The 18,491-nt window shown below is 38.6% G+C and overlaps 4 protein-coding genes across 4 annotated transcripts; 2 read left to right on the forward strand and 2 right to left on the reverse strand.

Annotated features, from left to right (window-relative positions):
• The first annotated feature begins 275 nt into the window (after positions 1 to 275).
• Positions 276 to 3,742, forward strand: LOC148928643 (uncharacterized). Its single transcript, XM_089056734.1, has 7 exons — positions 276 to 514; positions 913 to 1,291; positions 1,505 to 2,188; positions 2,390 to 2,449; positions 2,521 to 2,661; positions 3,302 to 3,468; positions 3,547 to 3,742. Exons 1-7 carry the CDS (start codon positions 276 to 278, stop codon positions 3,740 to 3,742), a joined length of 1,866 nt encoding a protein of 621 aa, XP_088912860.1.
• Positions 3,743 to 3,816: 74 nt separating this feature from the next.
• On the reverse strand, positions 3,817 to 4,869 carry LOC148928644 (protein FAR1-RELATED SEQUENCE 5-like). The gene has a single exon (XM_089056735.1). The coding sequence runs from the start codon at positions 4,867 to 4,869 to the stop codon at positions 3,817 to 3,819; it is 1,053 nt and encodes a 350-aa protein (XP_088912861.1).
• A 5,208-nt stretch (positions 4,870 to 10,077) lies between these two features.
• LOC148928645 (protein FAR1-RELATED SEQUENCE 5-like) lies at positions 10,078 to 12,221 on the forward strand. Its single transcript, XM_089056736.1, has 3 exons — positions 10,078 to 10,619; positions 10,751 to 12,114; positions 12,175 to 12,221. The coding sequence occupies exons 1-3, from the start codon at positions 10,078 to 10,080 to the stop codon at positions 12,219 to 12,221; spliced, it is 1,953 nt and encodes a 650-aa protein (XP_088912862.1).
• A 689-nt stretch (positions 12,222 to 12,910) lies between these two features.
• On the reverse strand, positions 12,911 to 16,580 carry LOC148928646 (uncharacterized). Its single transcript, XM_089056737.1, has 11 exons — positions 16,558 to 16,580; positions 15,780 to 16,500; positions 15,048 to 15,663; positions 14,660 to 14,883; positions 14,525 to 14,547; positions 14,257 to 14,479; positions 14,040 to 14,191; positions 13,788 to 13,968; positions 13,583 to 13,705; positions 13,377 to 13,520; positions 12,911 to 13,279 (listed from the first exon to the last, which is right to left on the reverse strand). Exons 1-11 carry the CDS (start codon positions 16,578 to 16,580, stop codon positions 12,911 to 12,913), a joined length of 2,799 nt encoding a protein of 932 aa, XP_088912863.1.
• Positions 16,581 to 18,491: the final 1,911 nt, after the last annotated feature.

An 18,491-nucleotide genomic window follows, 5' to 3' on the forward strand; every position in this document is an offset into this window, starting at 1 on the left:
CTATGCTTCTAGTGCTTTGTTTTTCCATTTCAGTGAAGTAAAACATGGTTAGAGTGAAGTAGTCCATGGTTAGAGTGAAGTGTTTGTTATCTACAATGAAGTAAAATTTTTTGTATTATGCTTGATATTTCAGTGGAAAAAAGGTTGGCAGAAATTGCGGCTGAGATTGTACCAATCGACATACTTAAATGTTTCATGAAATAATTTCAGTCTTTTGATTCTATATGCATATGAAAAGAAAGAATATTCTAATTTTATGTATTTCTATAGAACAAATGAAAGGTCATAAAGATTCAGCAAATGAAGCAATTGTTGTCGAGAAAAGAATGAAGAATCGGGAGGATGAAGCACTTACTGCCGAGAAAAGGATGAAAAATCGGGAGGATAGACCTTCCAAACAAAAAACTACAGCTTCTACTACAAATGAAGCAGATGTTGCAGAGAAAAGGATGAAGAATAGGGAGGATAAACCTTCCAAACAAAATACTACTGATTATTCTGAAAAGAGGTCGAAGTATATTCATGATAGACCTCAATGTGAGTTATTTAATTATTTAGTATCTTAATGAAATATATTATGTATATGGCACAAATTAGAGTTAAGTGTCTGTCATCTATGCTTGCAGTGCTTTGTTTTTCCATTTCAGTGAAGTATTCCAGTGTTAGAGTGAAGTATTCTAGTGTTATGGTGAAGTGTCTGTCATCTATGATTGTAGTGCTCTGTTTTTCCATTCAGTAAAGTAAAACATGGTTAGAGTGAAGTAAAACAAGGCTAGAGTGAAGTGTCTGTCATCTATGATTGTAGTGCTTTGTTTTTCCATTTCAGTGAAGTATTCCAGTGTTAGAGTGAAGTATTCCAGTGTTAGAGTGAAGTGATTATTATTTATGTCTTATAGTGATTTTAACATGTAGGTACTGCATGATATTTGCTCCATTTACGGGCAAGGTTAATCATGGTCGCCCTGTGACATTTGCTGCTGGCCTTTTATCCAAGGAAAGTGCCGACTCCTTTTCATGGTTATTTAAACAATTTGTGAAATGTATGGGTGTGGCTCCAAAGCTAATCGTAACCGACCAAGATTTAGGAATGAAAGTTGCTATTGCAGAGGTTCTTCTTAGTACGAGACACAGGATTTGTGATGGAAGAATATTGGACTATATAGACAACATTTCCAATGTGAGAAAGTACAACTGGTGCAACTATGTTTTGAATGTGCTAATCACAGCACATGATAGCTGGAAAAAAAAGAACAAATCCACTCCATTCACTGGACCCATCACTTTCTTATTGGTGAGTTTTCTAATTTAAGCACAACTTATAGTTAAGTAAAACATGGTTAGAGTGAAGTATTCCAGTATTAGAGTGAAGTGTCTGTCATCTATGATTGTAGTGCTTTGTTTTTCCATTTCAGTGAAGTAAAACATGGTTAGAGTGAAGTATTCCAGTGTTAGAGTGAAGTGTTTGTCGTCCCAGCTTATAATCCATGTTTGAACCTTTTTGCAGGCATGCTATGTTGATAGGGTTGTCTACAGGACGAGGATGGTGGTTCGAAGATTTCCCACTGTCCGGAACTGGACAACCACCCTTCTTAGGGAAAGAGGTCAGTTGGAATTCAAAAATGGTGGTGTTATAGGCCGAGGAAGCATAGAAAGCATTATTGACCCGGTCTCCATTGAAGCTTTATATGTCAATAATGATTCAATCATTGTCACTGCCCCTGTCCCTTCTACCACTGAGAATACTCTCCCACCAAATGATGAAGCTCCTGTGAAAACTCTTCCAACAACCGAAGCTCCTTCAACTAATGAAGCTCCTGGGAATACTTTGCCAACAACTGAGGAAGCTTCTTCAAATGATGAAATAAAAAGTTCAATAAGGGAAGCTACAGCTTCTATTAAAAAAATGATGAACTGTATAAAGAATGCTCCGGCAACTAGCAAAGACATCAATTGCTTCAAGGTTGTAGCAGTAACTGCCCTTAGAATGGTGGGTGTCGAGGTTGCTCGAGTCGAACAAGCTGTGTCAAATCCAATTGATAATATGACACATGCTATGGAAGTCGATCAAGAGGATAATCCAGAGTGGATTGATCTCATGGAAAAGATGATGGAAATCTATGATGAAAAGAGCAAACTAGTGGCTGAAGGCACATCAATTTTTCCTGATATTAACTTGGAAAAGAAAGATGTAAGTTGAAGTGTTGGAATGATGCAAACAATTTGATTTTGATTTTGGTCTGTTGTGTTTTAAAACTTGACATATGATTCAGGGTGAACTAAAAAAATTTCTATGATGCTTTATTTTAATTTATAATACTTTTTTACTTCTTGTTTATGTCTACCTTTTAAGTTTTTGTATTTATGATTAAATACATATCACTATTTGCAGGTGACAAAAGAATTTTGTGCTGATCTAACTAAAGGAGGATTACAAAACACACAATCGAAGGTAATACAGATATCTAGTACATTTGTATTGTGGTATTTATATTTGATATTCTTTTCTTGTTATGAAAATAGGACGACAATGTGGATGCCCAAATTGCGTCTGCATTAGAAGCGTTCATGGGGATAGGTGGTGATGATGAATGCATTCAGTCAGAATTGAAAGAAGCTGAACAAAATCGTACAGCCGAATTAGTAGTTTACGATCCGGATATTGTAAGAATTGATAAAATGCTTATTGTGAAGTAAAACATGACTAGAGTGAAGTATTCAAGGGTTAGAGTGAAGTGTTTGTCATCTATGCTTGTAGTGCTTTGATTTTCGATTGCAGTGAAGTAAAACATGGTTAAAGTGAAGTATTCTAGTGTTAGAGTGAAGTCTCTGTCATCCATGCTTAAAGTGCTTTGTTTTTCCATTTCAGTGAAGTAAAACATGGCTAGAGTGAAGTATTCTAGTGTTAGAGTGAAGTGTCTGTCATCTATGATTGTAGTGCTTTGTTTTTCCATTTCAGTGATGTAAAACATGCTTGTAGTGAAGTATTCCAGTGTTAGAGTGAAGTAGTCCAGTGTTAGAGTGAAGTGTCTGTCATCTATGCTTGTAGTGCTCTGTTTTTCCATTTCAGCGAAATAAAACATGGTTAGAGTGAAGTATTCCAGTTATAGAGTGAAGTGTCTGTTTATCCATGCTTGTAGTGTTTTTTTTTCCATTTCAGTAAAACATGGTTATTGTGAAGTAAAACTTGCTCTATTTTTCTATTTCAGTAATGTAAAAATACACATCCAGTGAACTATATGTCTTATAAAGTGAAGTATATAAACAATATAGTGAAGTTTTCATCTCATTCTTGCCCTGACAGGCAAGTGCTAGGATTGAACAAATGGCAGTACGTTCAAAAGCTGAGAAGAGAAAAGCCGCTGCTCTGCGATCTCCATTCTATGAAAGAATGGTTCAGGCAAAAACAAAGTTTACCTTGCAAGAGTCACAAATATTTTTTTGGATTATGACAACACCTAAATTAAATGAGTAAGATTTATATTATAGTTCTTATTTAGAAGAAAAAATATACAAAAGAAATCTTAACACACATACATGTTTGAACAGGGACAACATATTGTATGATGATGATGTTGTAATTGTAACAAAAAGAGAATTTTGTTCACTGTTGCCGCATGAGCTAGTAGAAGTGGGTGTGATCAACGCGTGGGCATCTTATTTGAATAACATGGAAGAATACAGGGCTCTATCTTCATCGAGGCGCCTGTTTTTTACAACATACCTATGTGTAAGAATAGTATAAATTTTGAAAAATGAACTGATGGTATATGTTCATTATAAAGCATGTTTACTTCACTATATGTTCACTATAGTGAATTATTTATATGCAATCTTCTTCTCGTCCACAACAGAGAGTATTTCTTCATCATCACAAAAGCCTCCATGTATTGGCTTCACAAACTGTGACTTCAACCATCTCCATCCACGCAAATTCTCGGGTATCAACTTAACAAACTTATATTTCAACACACAAAGTATATGGCTGCACAATAGACCAAGTCTCTCAAACTTTTTACATCCACACAAATAGGTGTCATCGCCAAAGGAGTAAGTCACTGTCCATGAGTTTGAATCCTTGTCATTTATGTTATATACTTCATTCTCTCTATTGGTAGACATTCCTAGAGTTGAACAAGACAAAGAGAAACATGCATAAACTATCTCCTCTTGAATTGCATTAAAAGCACTACCACTATATATTGTTGACGCATGTTTCTCAATTTCCAATTCTATTCGCAATATAGGCACTTTTGTTGAATCATAGTATTCAAGCTTTGCGCTATTACTTCTCTGAGCCTCCAAAGCATGGTTATAGTTCGTATAAAATAGCATAAGGTTAGCCCGACACTTTGAGTACCTTTTAAAGAAGCTATTCTGTGATTCAGACAAAGATGTTGTCTTTATAAACGAGCTCATCGGAAAATCACGGAAAAAGGCTGGAACCCAAAACTTTCTAGATGCAAACATTGATGAAAACCAGTCATTATTGGCCAGCCCATATCTTTCCATTATAGCATGCCAAGATTCTTCAAATGCATCAGGCTCTATCAACTCCGACCAAACACATGCATTCAATTCCTTCTTTAGTTCTTCACTACCAAGCATGTTCTTTGGCAATTTGTCAGCAACTTTATTCATTATATGCCACATGCACCACCTGTGTCTCGTACTAAGAAGAACCTCTGCAATAGCAACTTTCATTCCTAAATCTTGGTCGGTTACGATTAGCTTTGGAGCCACACCCATACATTTCACAAATTGTTTAAATAACCATGAAAAGGAGTCGGCACTTTCCTTGGATAAAAGGCCAGCAGCAAATGTCACAGGGCGACCATGATTATCCTTGCCCGTAAATGGAGCAAATATCATGCAGTACCTACATGTTAAAATCACTATAAGACATAAATAATAATCACTTCACTCTAACACTGGAATACTTCACTCTAACACTGGAATACTTCACTGAAATGGAAAAACAAAGCACTACAATCATAGATGACAGACACTTCACTCTAGCCTTGTTTTACTTCACTCTAACCATGTTTTACTTCACTGAAATGGAATTACAGAGCACTACAATCATAGATGACAGACACTTCACTCTAACACTGGAATACTTCACTCTAGCCTTGTTTTACTTCATTCTTACCATGTTTTACTTCACTGAAATGGAAAAACAAAGCACTACAATCATAGATGACAGACACTTCACTCTAACCATGTTTTACTTCACTTTAACCATGTTTTACTTCACTGAAATGTAATTACGGAGCACTACAATCATAGATGACAGACACATCACTCTAACACTGGAATACTTCACTCTAGCCTTGTTTTACTTCACTGCAATCGAAAATCAAAGCACTACAATCATAGATGACAGACACTTCACTCTAACACTGGAATACTTCACTACAAGCATGTTTTACATCACTGAACTGGAAAAACAAAGCAATACAAGCATGCACAATACACTTCACTGTAAGCAAATATTGTAGTTCACTAAATGCTCATTATACTTCACTAAAATGAATAAAAACAGTACAATATAAGCCATGCTCAATATACTTCACTGTAAGCTTATTGTAGTTCACTAAATGCTCAATAAAGAACAAGGCATGTGAATGTAATTAGTGTGCACGTACCTATTTGTTGAGTATGTCGTATCAAAAGAAACAATATCACCATACATATGATAATTTCTCTTGGCAGTTGGATCACACCAAAACAAACGTGTCAGTCTATCCTTTGAGTTGACCTCAAATTCATATGTAAATGCTCCACAAAGTTCCTTTTTCCTGCGCATCTCATTTAATAGCATTTGTGCATCAGCTCCATCCACGTATGCTCTAAGGTCACGTCTGTAGTTGCGTACTTCTAAAACAGTACACCCTACATAATCTAATCCACCAAGTACTTCCTTGAGTAAGCTAAAACTTAAAGTTGGACCGATATTTGCATTAGCGCAATCAAGTATGAATTTCTGATGGACTAAATCCAAATTGCGGTTCAACTTCATAAAACGCTTATGGTGTTCCTCAACCATCTCGTGATTATGTTCTTCAACAAAACTTTGTATAACATAACCAACACCCATAAAAAACTTCCAAGACACTTTAGCATTACAAAAGCACTTAATAGAAGAACGCTTGCGTTTCACCTGATGTTGTTCATTCTTTCTTTGCTTTGTACCTTCTCGGCTGCACACCACATAAATCCAAGTAATGACATCTTTTTCCTTTTTCGATCCCTTTTTACGAGTGTCAAACCCAACATATCTAGCATAATTATTGTAGAAGTCCAATGCACGATCAAGGGTTATGAAACTTTGTCCAATTTTTGGTTTCAAATCATCGGGGCATTTTGGTACATAAACCACTGTAAGAAAAATATACTTCACTGTGAGCAAAAATATACTTCACTCTAACCATGTTTTACATCACTGAAATGGAAAAACAAAGCACTACAAGCATAGATGACAAATACTTCACTCTAGCCTTGTTTTACATCAATGAAATGGAAAAACAAAGCACTACACAGACACTTCACTCTAACCATGTTTTACTTCACTCTAACCATGTTTTACTTCACTCTAACCATGGACTACTTCACTCTAACCATGTTTTACTTCACTGAATGGAAAAACAGAGCACTACAATCATAGATGACAGAAACTTCACTATAACACTAGAATACTTCACTCTAACCATGTTTTACTTCACTGAAATGGAAAAACAAAGCACTGCAAGAATAGATGACAGACACTTCACTCTAACCATTTTTTACTTCACTCTAACCATGTTTTACTTCACTGAAATGGAATTACAGAGCACTGCAAGAATAGATGACAGACACTTCACTCTAACCATGTTTTACTTCACTCTAACCATCTTTTACTTCACTCTAACCATGTTTTACTTCACTGAATGGAAAAACAGAGCACTACAATCATAGATGACAGACACTTCACTATAACACATGAATACTTCACTCTAACCATGTTTTACTTCACTTTAACCAAGAATCACAAACATTTTACGCTAACACTGGAATACTTCACTTTAATTATGTTATACTTCACTGTAATGAATAATATACTTCAATACAAATAATATTTACTTCAATATAGAGCATATTTACTTCACTGTTCGTCACATATAGTTCACTCTAACGTTTTTTCACATCATACACGATCTAATCATGCTGAGCAACAACACTTAATTGATAATAATTGATAATTACCTTTAGATTCAGTTTCTCCTTCCTCTCCCGATGAAGAGGAATCAGAATCGAAATAATCTTCCGATGAATGTATCGGAATTGAATCCATTTGAAGGAGTCCAGAAGTCGCGATGAAGGAATCAAATTGCGTTGGTTAATCCGGAGCGAATTTGATCAGTTGTGATGAATTCAATCAGAATCAAATCACGCTGATCGATCCAAACTAATTCGCGCTGATCGATCCAATCAGATTTGAGAAAATCGCGCTTGAATTCAATCAGAACGAAGCTGAATTTGGTTCAGATCTGAGAAATCGAGCTTGAATTTGATTCAGATCGGGAATTTCATATTTTTGGAAGAAATCCTAAGCTAAATTTGGTTCAGATTGGAGAATGATTTGGGAAGATTTTGACGATAAACTCACGATGGATGATTATAAATTTGATTAATTCATGTTGAAATATTGAATTCCCAAAATGCCCTTAGACAAGTATTTTCTCATAAAAATTTGAAAGTTTGTTTAAACCATAGGATTAATTTGGAGTATTAAGATGTGTGGCTGAGATTTGTTCTCTAGTTTTACACTTAAAATTAGTTAGACCTTGATCACTTCTCTCTCTCTCTCTCTCTCTCTCTCTCTCTCTATATATATATATATATATATATATATATATATATATATATATATACGCACCCCTATATAGGGATGTATTCAAATCCTTTTCGTATCTTTTGTCCTTTTTCCTTCTTAATCCTAGCCCCACGATTTCGTCATCTGACGGTTAGATTAATGCGACGTGTCATTTAATAATGCACATTTTCATTCTAATAATGCACAGCGACTAATAATGCAACATTATAGACTAATAATGCACATTTTCATTCTAATAATGCACAACGGCTAATAATGCAACATTATAGACTAATAATGCATTGATCACAACCATCCAATTCAAGGATCCAAGGGCTGAGATTAAGAAGAAAATAGGACACTTAGGGTGCAAAGGAGCCTAACGCACCCCTATATATATATATATATAGAGAGAGAGAGAGAGAGTCCCATTATCCACAAATCCACTCTTAAAGACCGAACCACCGAACCCTACCAAATTAGGGCTTTTAGATCTAGTTTTTTATGGATAAGATACAGAAATTTATAAATTATTTTCGCCTTCATCACGAGCCTATTTTAATTCATCTGAAGGTAAATAAGTCATACTAACATGTTACGAAGATTTAACTTCGTTCCAGAATATATTACTTCATTCTAGTAGGTTATTACTTCATTCTAGTAGGTTTTTACTTCATTCCAGTACGTAAATGTGGTTTCGCTGTCGCGTGCCGTTCTTTCTCTCTACAATATCTATCACCAACGCCATGGCGCTAATATGGTTTAATAAACACATGGAATAATGTAATAAATTATTGGAATGAAGGATGTGTAGAAGCATTTGAAGTACAGAATGAAGTAATAAACCTATATAATGAAGTAAAATGGGCTTGTAATGAAGCCGAAAAAATTTTCACAGCAGCACATCTCATCAAAAAAACTAGATCTAATGGCCCAGATTTGGTCTCTAGTTCGGTCTTTAAAATTGGTTCGACATTGATCACAACTCTATATATATATATATAGGGATGTATTCATATCCTTCTTTGGTTTTATGTTCTATTCTCCTTTTTAATCTTGGCCTTTCAATTTAAAGATCTTATGGCCATAAATAATGCCACATGTAATTAATTAAAATGCTTAAAAAAAACGTGTAGGGTGTTTTAGGAATTCACAATGGAGTTAGTTATGGAAACTTGCTTGATTTTTTCTTCACAATATACTTCATCGATTTTTTTCATGGAATTAGCAGAATCTTTCTTCTCTCTCCAAAAAATCTTTCTGTATCAATACATCACTGAGGAATTAATAAGATTGGATGCATCGTAAATCTGGAGAAATTCGTGAATCAAAAGAATTGAAAGAGAAATTCGTGAATCAAAAGAATTGAAAAAGTTCCATCGTTTGTGATTTTTTTCTTATTCTCCAACAATGGAAGAAGGTAATTTAAGGTCTTCACATGTCTATTATGAATCTGAGTTCGTTCATCTCATTCATATTTTAGGAGTTTTGCGTTTAATCATTCGCAGGGTTTTGTTTATTTTCTGTCGTGTGTGAATGTATTGGTCGAGTTTAATATAATCTTCTAGGGTTTAGCAGTAATGGGTGGTCATGGTGTAGTATGTTGTTGAGCCGACGAGTTTCAGTTTTCTGTCTAGGGTTTAGTTATTTTCTCGGCTACTGTATGGTGTTTATCGACGTATGTAATGTACAAATATTAAACTGTAATGCACTATTTCTTATCAGTAATGTACGATTTATATCATGTAATGAAACCTAATTCACGAATGCTTGTTTTTTTTATCTGGTTTTGAGTTCGTTCATCTCGTTGACATTTTAGGAGTCGACGCGTTTCATTGTTTTGTCTAGGGTTTAGTTATTGTCTCGGCTACAGTGTGGTAATAATCGTCGTATGTAATGTTCAAATATTGTATTCTAATGCACTATTTTTAAGTTGTAATGTACGATTTGTATCATGTAATGATAATAAATTCTTATTTTTTTTTCTTTCGTTTTATGTACAGTGTTTGTTATACCTGAATGTTCTCCACAATTGAAGCCTGTGATTGGTCAGAAGTTCCAATCCCTAGATTTTGCGTTTGCGTTTTATGATGTGTATGCCCGCGCTGTTGGGTTTGATACGCGAGAAAAAGGTATGAGGAAGGCGACGGATGGTGTTACTACTTGGTATTATGTGGTATGCAATAGGGAGGGCTGCAAGAGGTCAAACGAGGAAGACGATGTGAATGCACGCTCTGGTTTTTACTCTTAAACGCAGGCGCCTTTCCAAGCGATGTGGTTGTAAAGCTTCTATATCCTTCAAGTACTTTTCCGAAGCAGGAATTCCGAGATATATTATTCACGAGTTCAACGAGGTTCACAACCATTGTATGGTGGAGTCGGAGCATCAGCAGTTTATGACACTTAACCGGAAGTTGGATTACGTACATCACAAATTCATTCTTGACTGTTCCAAGGCTAATATAGGCCCCACCCTTACCTTTAAGGTGTTGAAGGAAATCCTCGGTGGGTTTGATCTAGTCGGTTGCAATCTTGGGGATATCAGGAATACATCTTGCGACATCAAAGCATTCGCACACGGTTGTGACGTGCAGATGGTGTTGGACGACATGGCGAAGAAGGAGTTGTCGGATGCCTTCACATATCACTACAAAGTTAATGCTGCTAACCAGTTGGTTGCCCTTTTTTGGTGTGATGGTTTGATGAAGATGAACTACCATATGTTTGGTGACATAGTGGCGTTTGACTCCACCTACAACACAAACAGGTATACATTATATTCTGTTTATTTGTACTTTACTGAGTGCATTATAAAGCCAAAAAGGTGCATTACAACTTTATCGTTATGCATTATTCCGAATTAATTATGCTAATGCTGCATTCCCGTGTGCATCGCAGGTATTGCATGATCTTCACACCTTTCACGCGGAAGGACAATCATGGTAAACCCGTAACATTTGCTGTTGGATTGGTCTGCAACGAGAAAACAAGGGCATTTGCCTGGTTGTTCAAACATTTCGTCGAATGCATGGGTGTAGCCCCCAAAATGATTGTGACCGATCAAGACTTGGGCATGAGATCAGCTATTCAAGAGGTTCTTGTAGGAACTCGACACCGCTGGTGCATGTGGCATATAATGCACAAGTTGGCTTCCAAGGTTCCAGGCAGGTTGCTTAGGGACAAAGATTTCAAGAAGGAATTCAATGCATGCGTTTGGTCGGACTTGCTTGAACCCGATGAATTTGAAGAGGAGTGGAATGGAGTGATTGAGCGTTATGAGCTGGAAGACGTTGATTGGTTGAACACATTGTACGAGTATAGACAGATGTGGATACCGGCATACTTCAGAGATTTCCCACTCGGTTCGATGATTAGGACTACGTCCATATCAGAATCTGAAAAAAGTTTCTACAAAAATTTTATGAAGCCCCGAGCGAACCTTGCCGAATTATACTTGTATTTCAACAATGCTCTGGACTTTCAGCGGAATGCTAGAACAAAGCTGGACTACAACGATGCTACTTCCGTGCCCATACTGGCCACTAAGTTGGGTTTCGAGAAACATGCTGCGACGATTTACACAGACAGTATGTTCAGGAAGATACAAGAAGAAATTGTTGATGGGAATGACAGATGCCGTGTGCTTGGTTTTTCATCAACAGATACGATTGACACTTACAAGCTTGGGGATAGCCGACGGAATTCGTATTCCGTGACACACGACAAGACTGACGAATCATACTCGTGCGAATGCAAATTGTTCGGTAGGCAGGGCTATTTGTGTTGCCACATTTTTTTCCTATTCAGGAACAATGAAGTGTCAAAAATTCCAGAGATGTACTGCAACAGCCGATGGATGAAGACTCCCTTAGCCAAGGCCGTACATGGACTTGATGTCACCGTAGATACAATGTCCACCGTAGATACAAGGTCCACCGTTGACGATAGGCAGACTGTTACCAATCAAGGAATATCCCTGTTCTACGGCTTTATTCGACGTTTTGAGAGTGACATTGAAGTGCTTCGTGGTTTCGTAAGTGGTTTGGAAGAACTTGGTAATTCTCTTCAAGCTGGAACTCCTCCAACCTCGGCGTTTGAAAAGAGGCGCATGATTGAAGAATTTTACGGAATGCCAAGGCCTGAAGTTGTAGAGGTCCATCCTCCGGATGTTGTAAAGACGAAGGGTCATGCTAGCAGCTCCGCGAGCCGACTGGTTTCAAAGAGAGAAAAGGCTATAAAGGAGGCAGCTAGACTTCTTAGACGTTGTAAGGCGTGTGATGAGTTGGGCCATCACGACTCTAGAAACTGTCCAATGCTTAAAGAGATGGAGAAGGAGAAAGCGCTCAGTAAAGGCAAGCGGAAAGCTTGATGTGTTTTGTAACGAATAAAATATTGTTTCGCCTCGATTTTGTTCTTATTATTTGTAGCGTTGTCGTCAATTTTTTCGTAACAACTCCGTGGAGTTGCGATGACTACTGTTCGTTATCGGCTTACAACCTTGCATTAATAAGGATATTATATCCATCACTCCCTCAATTCATTCCATTAGTTGATTTTCTCGGTTTTGTGCATAAGCGCAGTTATAGGCTTGCATTAGTAAGGATGTTCTATGCATCACTCCGTCGTTTTGTTCCATTAGTCTAGTTCGATGATAATGTGCATTCATGATAGATATCCTTGCATTAATTTGTATGTTCTATGCATTACTCCGTTTTTGTGCGTTATCGTTTTTTATACTTGCATTAAACACGCCATATTGCGCAGCACTCTCGTTTATTTATTTCATTACTCCATTAATCTGTTAATATGCATTATCGTTTCATAGCATTACATTAATAGTGCTATGTTGTGCATTACTCTCGGTTATTTCATCCGTTGCTGATTAAGTTAATCCTATATCACTGCACTACATCACACTATAGTACCAAAATATGCATCAGTTATCAAAACAAGTGTATGGTTCAAAGCATTCGTCATCTGACCAAATCAAAATAAGTTACCCCAAACTATATGTCTTCAACTTAAAATCCACATCGTTTCTAATCAGTACTCTTGCAATCAATCCAGCCCAAACTCGTCGACCCACTTATCGAAATTGAACTTTGGCGGCTTCTCTTTCCAGAACTTGGCGGCATAAGAGATGTTGGTGTCGCGCTCAGAATTGTGTGTAGAAGACAGCAGTGCGTTTGCTACCTTAATTCGGTACATTTCCAGATTTTGTGTCCCGTTGCCGGTGAATCCACAGTGCCAATCTTTGTCCTTTCCGCCGAAATAAGTCTCCATGTGCCGCATGATGTACACCCCCATCTCCACAGATGGCTCCTTCCTCCTCCAAGTCATAGCCACCACATGTGTCTTAGATTTTCGGACCTCGGCTGCCTTTTGATTAGCCTTCAACTTCACCAGCGCTTCTGCGAAAAATTGTTTCTGCAACAAATTCCCACAAAAAAATGCGTTAGAAACACAAATAATGCACAGTTATCCGAATGTAATGCAACTTAATGGAATACCCTCAAACACGCACCAGAAGGGAGGGTGTTTTCCCATATTTTGCCTTGACAGATTTGTGGGTGTCAGCCAATGTGTGGTCGATGATGTTCATGTTGCCATCCGGCATATCAAAACACACCACATACTGATGTGTAGAACCCCAAACCGGGAAGAAAAACTGTACAAATGAAATTAGGTTAACGTATGTACATCAGATGGCTTAAGCGTAATAGAATTTACCATGTCAAAGTTCTCCCATTTGAAGATTCCCGTTCCAAGTACATCATCGAACAACCGAGTCCAGAATGTCTCCCTCAACTGGTCCTCTGACCATTCAGCCGGAGTATCAATCACGGTGTGTCTCTACAGTGTAATGTGGTAAACAAGTTAATTATTTATAATTGCAATACCAATTACCAACCAGGCCACAAGGTATTTCACTAACGCATGGTTTTGTCGAGAAGAAGACCCTAGCAACTGTTTCCGGAGCTTTGAGCTTCTCCATGTTATTCAGGTGGGCGCTCCAAGTGTCTACAATGGCTGGGCTAATGCGCTTGAACGGCGCCAGCGACGCGAATTCAATATGCATTGTCGTGATACAGTCGTCTACGTAGACAACCGTCTCCCTACACATTAATAAAGTGTGCATAAGTAACCCATTTCACACGAAATAGTCGAGCAAAACTAAAAAACTTACTTATTCACTTCGGCTGTGCTCAGCACCCAATAGTATAGCGACTTGTCCGGATAGTTTGGCTTTGCCGTTAGTGTAATCGCCCGGTTGTGGAATGGAGAACGGGCAGCCAGACTGGCTGTCTTGAAACGGGATGATGCCAGCTTCCCGGGATCCTGCAATAATAGGTGACAGGGTTAATACAGTTCATCCGCAACCCCACTTTTTAAATACAACATACCTCAAAATCACCATCTGGAGTGTCCAAGCCCGACACAGCAACACCCTTTCCCTTTCCAGCCACAACCTGTGGAGCAACACCCTTTCCCTTACCGCCACCCACCTTTCCAGCAGCCTCCTTTCCAGCAAGAACTTCAGGCTCTTTGGGTTTTTTCCCCACACCAATCTCAATACCCTTTGCAGCATTTAATGCATAATAAGTACTGTATACTTCAACAAAAAACCTAAATAATGCGCACTAACAACACCATGTAATGCATTATACACACCATGTTGTTATGGTTGATACAGCCTATATAATGCAACCAATGCATACTTTTAATGAATGAACAGTTGAATTCAATGCACGCAACCTATCAAATAATGCACAACATTATTTTTATAATATTTATTAAAGGAATTACTTTTGTATTGGCAGCCCGTTTTCCCTTCAACTCCTTACGACCTACAGCCTTATCAGATGGAATCTCACTGCGTTCCAGGATTTGTTTTCCCTTCGCCTTCTTTGTTTTGCCTTTATCTCCGCAGCCTCCTTCACTATCACCTCTAACCCCATGGCTGATTTCAACACCACCTGCGGCTGTCCCAGATGCCGCTCCAGATCCAACATCCAAATTAGGCTTGTCTCCTGACAGAAGTAAATAATGCGTGAATTATGATTTAATAAAGCAAAAACCTCTGTTTACAAAGCGTTGTAAACTTTACAAAAAACAGCAACACCATCATGCTCACCTCCAACACCATCAGCTCTGGTCTACTCGGCATTAGTGTTTTCTTCTTCCCTAGAATAACCCCCTGCCCGTTGTTCTTTCTGCTTAGCAAAAGGGTCCGGAAAATCAAATCCATCCAAGACGAACGATGGCCTATCAAATCCTCGGCTTATTGTTTTCTTTTTGTCGTATGCCTGCATCATCTTCTCCATTTCAGCAATCCACTCGGGACTGTACTCTTCCTCGTCTTCCCTCGCTTGTGTTAGTGTTGTCGTGATGTCCTCATCTTCCACAGGCTTTTCATCTTCCATCCCTGACAACTTCAACCCAATCTGACTCCCCAATCGGAAGCACCCATCTTCAAGCAGTTCAATAGGTATCTGCTTAAAATCGTCGACCCACCTCGAAATAGCGTGTCCCATCAAAGAACTCGAAGCGACAAAACGATCTCTGAGTCTCTTCGCCTTGTTCCTGCTGGGGGTTCCACTCACTCCCCTTTCCATAGCGTCCAGCCTCCTTGCTTCCTCATCGGTAAGATACTGATGTTTGTCAATGCGGCCCTCTAACCTCCCCGTTCCGAACTGATCAAGCTCTGCATCTTCCCTTTGCTTGAGGGTCTCCGCTGTCCAACCTTTTATTGTGGGCCAAGCACGCTCGACTCGCCTCCGTATGTGAACTACACGGTCCACGTACGCACACTGACACAAAAACAATTCACAGAAAAGGATATTTTAATGCAACATATTGGGTTCATTAATGCAGCAAAAAGTAATGCATGTACTGTAACATATAATGCAATGCCACAATTACCTACCAAAAGAAAATGGATTGGCCCGGTGAAGTACGCAGTATCCCCCCTGTCCCAGCCCGGATAAGTGACTTCCAGCACGGATAAGACGTAACCGCACCAATTCATGTCACTGATAGCCTCCACATCGTCGATAAAGTGTAGTATTTTTGGCTTGCAATTGCCATCTGACGGAGTCTCCATCAAGGCATTCTCAAGTAAGAACATGAATAGACGCTTGAAGACCGGACCACCATCAGTTTCTTCCGTACTCATATTTGCAACATCTGTCGCGTTCAGCTTGTACCGAGTCTTTTTACACCGCGCAGCAACCATATCGTTGAACTCGAAGTTTGATTGATATTCTTCTTTGCGTGCAATCTGAATCCGCCCTCTCGGGAAGCCCAATGTAAGGTGGACATCCTCCTCATCTAGTGTTAGGCGGTCGCCACCAGATAATGGAATCTCGCACCGAGCCAGATTTAACGACTTCAACACCCGGTAAGCTAGGTAACCTGGGTACTCCCTGATGTTGAACTCTAGGACAGCGCCGAATCCCAGCTCGATCACGGCTTCCTTCTGACGGGGAGTCAGGTTTTGTATACACGATATGAACTCGGTTGGGTTTTGACGACAGTAAAGGTGGTCGGCTTTCTTCCCCCTGGGTTTCTTTTTCTCCAATTCTTCATTGCGTGAACTTGTTGCAGCCTCTTCCTCGGCTAACCTTTTCCGCAGTTTCCAGCGAATCCTATGGGAATAACATCCTCTACGGCTTGGTCAAACTCAGTCCGACGGTGCTTGGAACCTGCCCAGAACAGGTGAAAACATGTTTTAGATCAAAAAATCTATGCGTTGAAGTAAGTAATGCACGCCATGTATTTGTCAATGCACAGAAATGAAGCTGTAATTCACAAAACACAAACATTCCAGCATATGATTTGCTAAAGGGATGGATCCCACAAATTCATGCCAAGCTGCCACATAACAAAATTGCCAAAATACCCTATGCGATTAAGTAAGTAATGCATGTCATCTTTTTACCAATGCACATAACTGAAGTTATAATGCATAAACCCAAGCATTCCAATACATCACTTGCAAAAGGGATGCATCCAACAACTACATGCCACATCACCCCAGAACATAAATTGCATCTACTCTATGCGTTTAAGTAAGTAATGCAAGCCTTTTATTTTGTAATTAACAGAACTCAAGATGTAATGCACAAACATGAATAATAATCCACAAAAATGATGGAATGATGCATAACCTTCATTCTGTTCTGGCTGGCTTTTGTAAAGGCGTTGTCTTTTAGTCATTGTATATCTGCGCGACGATAGGGAAAAAATCGGTGAGTTTTCACCCTTAACTCCGTGCGGTTTCACCCAAAAAATGCTGAAAAGTGTAAAAAATGCCCGAAAAAACAAGAATACAATAAATGGAATGCTCACAATACCAACGTCTCCAACAAAACAACAACGTCTTTTTTGCATTACACCTACGGCAAAACCCAGATCCAAAGCAGAGAAGTAATTGTTATATCAAGGATGAACAAAACCCTATCCCTACCAACCGCAATTTCAACTTTCCCAACAAGATCGAGCCAAAGAATTTTGTGCATTATTTCGTTTATAAACTAAGAATCGATGTTTCAGAGTGTTTGTGACTTCAATCGATGTTTAGGACTGTTTGTGCCTACCAAACAAAAAAAAAACAGAACCAAACCTCGATTTTGGGAGGAGATGTTTCGACTTCCGACGAAGAAGAGCGAGTAGTGATTTCAAGTAGGGAATCGTCCAGCGACGTAGATTCCACGGCGGGAATGGTGCACCAACGGAGCGTCCGAGGCGGCCGGCGTTCGTAGAACTTGATTCTAATTCACCGATCGGCGGCTAGGGTTTTGTGGATTTAGGAGAGAATATTTCAGAAATAGTGTTGATGGGATGGAGTGAGAGAGAGGGGAGTTGAGAGGTCGATGAAAATGCCGCGTTAATTTCGGACCTGCCGTTTTGAAACCGATTATGTATTATGTTGTTTTACTTCTTTACCCTTTTAATGCACGAAAATGGACAAATAATGCAATACGGGATCAAATTGTCACTTTTAATCTACTCCATCCATTCCATCAATCTAATGGTTGATATTAAGAAGAGGAAAGACACTTAGGGGGTAATAGGACCTTATGTATCCCTACAACGGAGAGAGATCGTACCTATGATCTAATAAAATTATGCGATTGCATAACATGCCAGATCGGCGACGCGGGCACAAATACGACGACTCTTATGACGCAATAAGACCACGAGGATAATTGCAATGTATTTCGAAAATGATGATACGACATGCCAAGAACACTTGGAAGATACGACCATAAAAAGAAAAAGTTATTAGTTGTAACGACACGAGGAATCTCAACTTGGAATCTAAGAATTCCTATAACGCTTCTACCATGTTCGGGCTTGAGAGACAAACGATGGAGTGCCACCTCTATAGGTAGAATGAATGAATTTAATCAACAATACTTACTTGGATTCTCAAAAATACCTTTCGATGAACCTCCTTTTTTTCATTAAATCGCATTTTGCGAGTGATGCATCACTGTCTCCTTTTCTTACGAAAGTAGTAGCTCATTCTTATTTTCTTGAGTCATTTTGGAGATCTCCTAAATTAAAGACGTTTTCAAAGTGTTTCTTCATTTGGAAATCCGCTTCTATCCATGTAAGACTGTTTGATTAATTT

This window comes from Salvia hispanica, chromosome 4 (genome assembly GCF_029641045.1).
Source record: "Salvia hispanica isolate PSC_SH4W2 chromosome 4, Shi_PSC_v1, whole genome shotgun sequence".
Taxonomy (NCBI): Eukaryota; Viridiplantae; Streptophyta; class Magnoliopsida; order Lamiales; family Lamiaceae; genus Salvia; species Salvia hispanica.

Coding starts and splice junctions, on each gene's coding strand:
- LOC148928646 (XM_089056737.1), bottom strand. CDS start 16,580: ATGTTTTCACCTGTTCTGGGCAG. Junction 14,480..14,524: donor GTATCAACCATAACAACATG/GTGTGTATAATG, acceptor CGCATTATTTAG/GTTTTTTGTTGAAGTATACA. Junction 13,280..13,376: donor GGAAAACACCCTCCCTTCTG/GTGCGTGTTTGA, acceptor AATTTGTTGCAG/AAACAATTTTTCGCAGAAGC.
- LOC148928643 (XM_089056734.1), top strand. CDS start 276: ATGAAAGGTCATAAAGATTCAGCAAATGAAGCAATTGTTGTCGAGAAA. Junction 2,189..2,389: donor TTAACTTGGAAAAGAAAGAT/GTAAGTTGAAGT, acceptor CACTATTTGCAG/GTGACAAAAGAATTTTGTGC. Junction 2,450..2,520: donor TACAAAACACACAATCGAAG/GTAATACAGATA, acceptor TTATGAAAATAG/GACGACAATGTGGATGCCCA.
- LOC148928644 (XM_089056735.1), bottom strand. CDS start 4,869: ATGATATTTGCTCCATTTACGGGCAAGGATAATCATGGTCGCCCTGTG.
- LOC148928645 (XM_089056736.1), top strand. CDS start 10,078: ATGCACGCTCTGGTTTTTACTCTTAAACGCAGGCGCCTTTCCAAGCGA. Junction 10,620..10,750: donor TCCACCTACAACACAAACAG/GTATACATTATA, acceptor TGTGCATCGCAG/GTATTGCATGATCTTCACAC. Junction 12,115..12,174: donor GGCAGCTAGACTTCTTAGAC/GTTGTAAGGCGT, acceptor CAATGCTTAAAG/AGATGGAGAAGGAGAAAGCG.